General features: G+C 33.9%; 2 protein-coding genes across 2 annotated transcripts; one reads left to right on the top strand and one right to left on the bottom strand.

Moving 5' to 3' along the window:
• Window positions 1-268: 268 nt before the first annotated feature.
• Window positions 269-3,882, top strand: LOC131660190 (glucose-1-phosphate adenylyltransferase large subunit 2, chloroplastic-like). The gene is made up of 14 exons (XM_058929367.1): window positions 269-601; window positions 669-794; window positions 947-1,120; window positions 1,257-1,349; window positions 1,612-1,695; window positions 1,804-1,859; window positions 1,985-2,078; window positions 2,190-2,375; window positions 2,483-2,563; window positions 2,700-2,786; window positions 2,889-2,993; window positions 3,110-3,216; window positions 3,398-3,458; window positions 3,556-3,882. The coding sequence occupies exons 1-14, from the start codon at window positions 404-406 to the stop codon at window positions 3,655-3,657; spliced, it is 1,554 nt and encodes a 517-aa protein (XP_058785350.1). The 5' UTR covers window positions 269-403; the 3' UTR covers window positions 3,658-3,882.
• Window positions 3,669-5,777, bottom strand: LOC131660191 (mannan endo-1,4-beta-mannosidase 7-like). Its single transcript, XM_058929368.1, has 5 exons — window positions 5,276-5,777; window positions 4,988-5,182; window positions 4,679-4,801; window positions 4,402-4,595; window positions 3,669-4,300 (listed from the first exon to the last, which is right to left on the bottom strand). Exons 1-5 carry the CDS (start codon window positions 5,582-5,584, stop codon window positions 3,916-3,918), a joined length of 1,206 nt encoding a protein of 401 aa, XP_058785351.1. The 5' UTR covers window positions 5,585-5,777; the 3' UTR covers window positions 3,669-3,915.
• Window positions 5,778-7,101: the final 1,324 nt, after the last annotated feature.

Genomic DNA, 7,101 nt, shown 5'->3' with positions numbered 1-7,101 from the left:
TAAGTCTTTTTATTATAACAAAAAATTGATTTTTTTTAAATTTATTTATTAAATAATTGATGTGAATTATTTAAAAAATCTAAAAAAAATGTGGAGAATCTTACCAATAATATATACATTATTAGATATACCTTAATTTGATATAGCGTAGTACTAGTAATTAGTGAAGAAGAATTATTAGAAAAAGAAATCAATTTTCATGTTTCAAATTTCAAATGAAGAATCAAAGATTTAATACAAAAATTAAATTAAAAAAAAAAATGACATAAAAGTGAGAGCAAGGGTCATGTTGAGTTCAAGAATCACTCATAGAAATTTGTAGAGCCATTGCTGAGTCACTGACAGAGAAACAAACCGAGTTTGTCTCTGCACGCTTCTCGTGAGTCACCATTCTTCTTCCTCCATGGATTCATCAACACTCTCAACTCTTACTACAACTCTTTCTAGAACCAGAAACACTGTTTTCTTAGGTGAAACTTCAAGATTCTGTACCATTCAATCACCCAAAACTTCTCAATCTCGCTTCATTCTTAGAAACTTCAAGCCTACAACAACTCATGCTGTTCTCACTACAGGGATCAATGATTTTGAAGAATCCACGGTAAACTAGTAAACTACTCAATTTTCAAATATTATCATCTTATTTTATTATTTTATTTTGATTTCAGACTTTTCAAGATGGACCCTATTTTGATACTCCTAAAGCTGACCCTAAAAGTGTTGCTTCAATCATTTTGGGTGGTGGTGCTGGAACTCGCCTTTTTCCTCTTACTAGCAAAAGAGCTAAACCTGCTGTATGTTTTATATATTTTATTTTCATTCTCAATTCTTTCAATTTTCAATTTCAGTTTTTCAATTTCAATGTTGGTTACTAGTTTAGTACTGTGATTTGTATATAGGTTATGCAGATTTAGTTACTATTTTTGGGAATTTTGTTTTTTTGCAGGTTCCAATTGGAGGGTGTTATAGGCTTATTGATGTTCCTATGAGCAATTGCATCAACAGTGGGATTAGGAAAATATTCATCTTGACACAGTACAATTCTTTCTCCCTCAACCGGCATTTGTCTCGCGCGTATAATTTTGGAAATGTTTCTACTTATGGGGAGGGTTTTGTGGAGGTGAGTTACTGCTAAATTGTTTAAAATTTGTAGAGCAGGTTTATGGTTTAGGGTTTATGGTTTATGGTTTAGTCATTATGAAAATGTAAAATGGGTGATTGTAATGTTGAATTGTGATTGATAATTGCATGCATAGGTATTGGCTGCGACTCAAACGTCTGGAGAAGCTGGGAAGAAGTGGTTCCAAGGGACAGCGGATGCTGTGAGGCAATTTTTATGGGTTTTTGAGGTAAAGTATTGTGATGTTGCATATTTGCTGAAAGGATTGTGATACGTGTTACAGATCAATGTGGCACAAAAATGAAAACGTGAGAATAAATGTGATAGGCTATGTGTGATTTCTGCTAAACCTGTTTGTAACCGGCTGCTATTTGGTTAAAATAAATACACATTTGTCATTTTTGCTATCCGTGAAGAAAAACTTTCGTGATATTTAGCACTTCTCTTGTTTAAAATACTTATGCTTATGTGTCTGGATTATTGTCACGCAGGATGCTAAGACTAAGAATGTTGAGCATATATTGATACTTTCCGGTGATCATCTTTACCGGATGAACTATATGGATTTTGTCCAGGTAAAAATTGATATAATTTCTACTCTAAGATTACAACTAAGGGATTCTGTACCCTGTTATTCGTTTTCTAAAACTAATGGTGATTTTGACTTGGGGATATCATTGCAGAAACACATCGACACAAATGCTGATATCACAGTTTCATGTCTTCCCATGGACGACAGGTATATCTACATGAAATATCTGCCTGATATGGTTTCATTCAATTTTTACAATGGAGGCATACCACTTTATTATTTACTAAAGGCAAAACTTTCACAGCAATAATATCATTTTATATGTCTTGTAGTCGAGCATCAGATTATGGGTTGATGAAAATTGACGGAACGGGACGGATTATACAGTTTGCGGAAAAACCTAAAGGATCAGATTTGAAAGCAATGGTGATTAATAGTATCTCAAGCTTGAGCTTTCTTACATCCATTTTTACATGAATAATCGCTAGTAAGTTTAATCTAGTTGTTGCCTAGCTAATGTATCAGTAATAACTGCAGCGTGTTGATACAACGGTTCTTGGGTTATCTCCCGAAGAAGCAAAGGAACAGCCTTATATTGCATCTATGGGTGTCTACGTGTTTAGAACCGAGACCCTACTTGAACTATTAAAATTGAACGGTTCTACTTGCAATGACTTCGGATCTGAAATTATCCCGTCAGCTGTTAACGGGCACAATGTCCAGGTGATCCTTACTGCTATTCTTTTTGTAAATCTGAATGATAATAAAAATAGTCTCTTCAGGTATATTGGTAACTAACTTCCTGTTTCTGTTTATATTTGCATTCTCAGGCCTTTTTGTTCAATGACTACTGGGAAGATATTGGAACCATAAAGTCCTTCTTTGACGCAAATCTGGCCCTAACAGAACCGGTCTGTTTGAATTTCCTATAATTTATTTAATAATGCAATTGAGAAAAAGTGAATAAGTGATTTTTCTAAAGAGTAAGTTTTCCTTCAAAAGGAAGAATGTTGTAAATTTACTGATTACTTGTGTCATTACTTGCAGTATCCAAAGTTTCAATTCTATGATCCAAAGACACCTTTCTTCACTTCCCCAAGATTCCTACCACCCACTAAAGTAGAAAAATGCAAGGTATTACTCCCACCTCTTACAAAGGACTTAGTGCTGAATACGAGTGCTTGATTGATTTCTGTTGTTGGTATTAATGTGAGAATGATGAATTGGTTTCAATAGATTGTGGATGCAATTATTTCTCATGGTTGCTTCTTGAGAGAATGTAGTGTTCAACATTCTATTGTTGGAATCCGCTCCCGTTTGGAGTCTGGTGTGGAGCTTCAGGTATACATTTTCTGCACCAGTCACTTTTTTTTCTTTGTTCTACAGTAGCTCATTGATTTGAAACTTTTTTGTCTTCTATTCGGTATATGCCTTCTTGATGGATTTTGCTAATCTAGGATACCATGATGATGGGTGCTGACTACTATCAAACTGAGGCTGAAATTGCATCTCTGCTGGCAGAAGGAAATGTCCCAATTGGTGTTGGAGAAAATACCAAAATCAGGTATGATTATGTCACACCGAAAGCTATTTTGATTCATACAGAATTTCCGTGTTTCTGATTTCTAGACTAGAAGAACTAGAATTCAAGCCGAGCCATGCTTGTTAACCTACATGTCATCATAACATTATATGGCACCCCCCTTTTGTTATTTCTGACAATTTCATTATGATACTTTTTTAAGGAATTGTATCATCGATAAGAATGCAAAAATCGGAAGAAATGTTATCATTACAAATGCGGATGTAAGTACTGTTTCAAAAACTGCAGCAAAACATTTTGATTAGTGGTGTAATTCATTTTCTATTCTTCTCTGCTGATTAAAACATGTTGATTTGTCAGGGTGTTGAAGAAGCAGATAAAACTAAAGAAGGATTATACATTAGGTCCGGCATCACTGTTATTTTGAAGAATGCAACTATTAAAGACGGAACAGTTATCTGAAGCACTTCAAATTATCCGGTCGATCTCTAGAGTTTAGATATAAACTTGAGTACAATAGTTAGTTTGTCGGCACTTACGTAGTTGAAATACCTAGAGTACTCAATTTAAGAAAGCGACGTTTGAAAAACATGCGTATTAAACTAGTAAACAACAGAATCCGTGCGGTTCCACATGTATCTTTATAGTTTTCTGAATAAAAGTTTATCATCAGCTTCTTAATATAAATATCACTGATATAACTATGTCTTGGTCAACTTGTCAATGTTTGTGAAGTTTGGCATACATCTTGCGAATTCGTTTTAGTTTTCGAGACTCTTGAGAAATCAAGGCTGATGTTGAGGGACTCTCAGCTAAAATCACTTCGTAATCATCTCGGAAAGAATCCATCCCTTGAGCAAGAAGTTGCCAAAACAAGCCACCAACAGCAGTTCCACCGCCACTTGCTGATGAATATATAGATGAATATACTGTATTGAAAAACTTATCCCTCAGTGTTGAGCTATTATTGCCCAAGTTTTTAGTGGAAATTCCAAATTCTGCAAATAGAAGTGGCTTGTGAAGGATGTTTTGTGCATCTTGGATGTGCTCATTGAGCCACTCACTTAAGAAAGAGAGTCGGTCTTCATAGCTTGAACTTGATAACCTGCTCATGGGAAGTAAAACAACAAAATCACAAACCACGAACACTGGAAACACGACATTAATAAATTAAACGCAATCACTAGTGTCGACATTGACACAAACCATTGATCTGGGTAGGAATGTAGTGTTGCAAAATCGATGTTGGAGATTTGGTTGTTTGCAATGAAATCGGTTCCTACTTGGAAGTTAGGATTAGAGTTTGTTTTTGATTGTCCGTAGAAACCTTCTAAACCAGCTTCAAGCAAATGGTTTCCATCAATGGATTTCAAGTAAGATGCCATCTCACTAATCCAACCCTGTTCGAAAATCGCAATCTCAAAAGTCAAAATCAAGATATATGTCTCATCATGCAGTAAGTAATGAGGCAAATATGGTTTACCTGAACTGAATTTCCTGAATGGTCTGAAGAGCATCTAATCTCATTCATAAGCTCCCAAGCCATTATAGTAGGGTCATCTTTGTAAGCAACTCCACTCAAGTTATTATGTCTTGTAAGCACTGTCTATAGAAATTATTCAAGAAAAAAAAACTACATGTGATATTCTTCTTATCTTTTTATGACAACTGTTAAATGGGATAAGATTTTTGTTGAGATATTTGGTGGAAACATTAAAATCTAAAACTTAGATTTTAACAATAATATAAGTGGTGAGGTCCATAAAATAAGGTGTCTTACAATAGAATTTACCTTAATGTGGTTTTTATAGTAACCCTTCACAACACTATTAGTGAAGAAATCATCTTCAGAATTTATGGACTGTCCCTCACTCCTTGCCCATTCAACATATTGTTTCTTCCCACCAAAACTCTCATAATTGTTCACCAAACTCAAAATCACCTTCATTCCATATTTTCTAGCTTCACTCATCACAAAGTCCAACCCCTTTTATTTTCAACATCCAACAAGAAATTGAAACTAAAATGAATTAATTTTAAATAAATTTATTATTGAAGAGTAAATAATGAACTAACTAACCTGGAACATTTCCTCATTGTAGGATCCAGGTGAGTATTGCAGTGGTTTATAACCACCATCACTGAAAGCCCAAGTTCTAATTATGTTAAGTTCATGATTTGTAGCTTCTTGAAAAGTTGTTGATACTTTGTTTCTTTGAGATGGATCAGAAGCAATGTACATTAACCAATATGCGTTAAAACCATTGGCATAATAAGGGGTGTCATTCAGCATAAGCTGTACTCCTCTTGTTTTCACAAACCCAACATCATCTGCTTCTACATAAAGAACTAAGAAAACTAGAGTTAGAAACAACAACTTATGCTTCATTTTTGTTGTTCTGTTTTGTCTCTTTACTCTTTTGGTTTTTGTGTGTTGAAGAAAATGAAGATTCTATCCTTGTTTATTTATAGACAGAAGTATAAGTGTATGTTAAGTTGATTTGATTGATAGATAACATTAGTTTTTGCCGGCATGGTGGTTGAACAAGAACAAGAGGGATTTGGGCCTAGGCTGGTGGTGTATATAGTAATAACTAAGAAGCTAGGAAGAGTAGAAAAAGAACCACAATCTCATGATCACGGATCAATGTCAATATGCGGGGCCATCATATGTATCACTTTATTTATGAAGGTCATATGATGAGCACTGCACCCCGATACTTTTGTCTCTCACTCTACATTTTATATGAACGCCTATTTTACTCTTTAAATAAATAAGGGTTAAATATATTTGTAGTCTCTATAAAATTATCAAAAATGACTTTTAGTCCATATAAAAAAATATTGACTTATAGGGACTACAAATATATTTAGTGGGTACTAAAAACTAAAATTGAGATATTTATAGGAATAAAAAACATATTTAATCCAATAAATAAATATATATTTAGTCGATAGATTATTTATTAATTATTAAAAAAATCCAAAATTAATACTATTAGACATTCTGATAAATTAGACTGATGTCAGAATTTATCAAAAATGGATATAAATTATAATTTTTTTTCAAAATTTATGATTTAATACCTTTTTTTTTAAATGGTATAAATTTATAGATTTTAAAAAAAAATGGATGAAGAAAATTTATATAATCCAAAAACTAGTAAATACAGAGCCGATCAGAAGATCCAGACAATCATATTCATATCGACAAATTACAAGCCACACATTAGGAGCTTGAGACTACTCTTAATAATATCCTCTCAATAATAACGCTTGCCCGAAGACAGTCTAAATTGGTATGCTGAAAAACGATATTATTGCGCATTGTCCAAACGACACAGATCGTCTCAATAAGAGTTTAGGATAAGCTTCATGCAACCTTTTCCACAAGTCCATCGATCGATAGTATTCATTTATGTGTCCCAATCACCCGACTTATGATTATAATTCAACCACGTCAATATTTGACCCCAAAATCTATTTGTTGTATCGCTTGAAAAGAACAAGTGCCGACAACTTTCCCGCATCCCACAAAATACTCATTTTCCTTCAGTGACTACATCAAATTTAGCCAAGCGATCTTTCGTGGGGAGTTTATTATTGCAAGTTAGCCACATAGTGAATTTCACTTTTGGTCTAGCTAAATTGCTAATAAACAATTTCCTTCAACTGACTTTTGGCTTAGGTCCTCTAAACAATTTGTAAACTTGCTTGGTTACATACCTCCCTTTGGTTTGAAACTCACACCACAAAGTAGATTGTATTAGCATGTCCATGTTCTTGAGCATAGCCTTAATGATCCACGAACATTGCCCCGACGACGTGAAGGTATCAACAATATCTTTTTTTAGGTAGTAGGCGTGAATCCAATTGATCCACAATCTATCCTTTTTTGCATAAAAA

The sequence above is a fragment of the Vicia villosa genome, linkage group LG3 (genome assembly GCF_029867415.1).
Source record: "Vicia villosa cultivar HV-30 ecotype Madison, WI linkage group LG3, Vvil1.0, whole genome shotgun sequence".
NCBI lineage: Eukaryota > Viridiplantae > Streptophyta > Magnoliopsida > Fabales > Fabaceae > Vicia > Vicia villosa.
The sequence above is the reverse complement of the archived record's forward strand: the minus strand, read 5'-3'. Positions and strand labels throughout refer to the sequence as shown.

Coding starts and splice junctions, on each gene's coding strand:
- LOC131660190 (XM_058929367.1), top strand. CDS start 404: ATGGATTCATCAACACTCTCAACTCTTACTACAACTCTTTCTAGAACC. Junction 795..946: donor GCAAAAGAGCTAAACCTGCT/GTATGTTTTATA, acceptor GTTTTTTTGCAG/GTTCCAATTGGAGGGTGTTA. Junction 2,376..2,482: donor TTAACGGGCACAATGTCCAG/GTGATCCTTACT, acceptor TTGCATTCTCAG/GCCTTTTTGTTCAATGACTA.
- LOC131660191 (XM_058929368.1), bottom strand. CDS start 5,584: ATGAAGCATAAGTTGTTGTTTCTAACTCTAGTTTTCTTAGTTCTTTAT. Junction 5,183..5,275: donor ACAATGAGGAAATGTTCCAG/GTTAGTTAGTTC, acceptor TGAAAATAAAAG/GGGTTGGACTTTGTGATGAG. Junction 4,596..4,678: donor ATTCAGGAAATTCAGTTCAG/GTAAACCATATT, acceptor ATTTTCGAACAG/GGTTGGATTAGTGAGATGGC.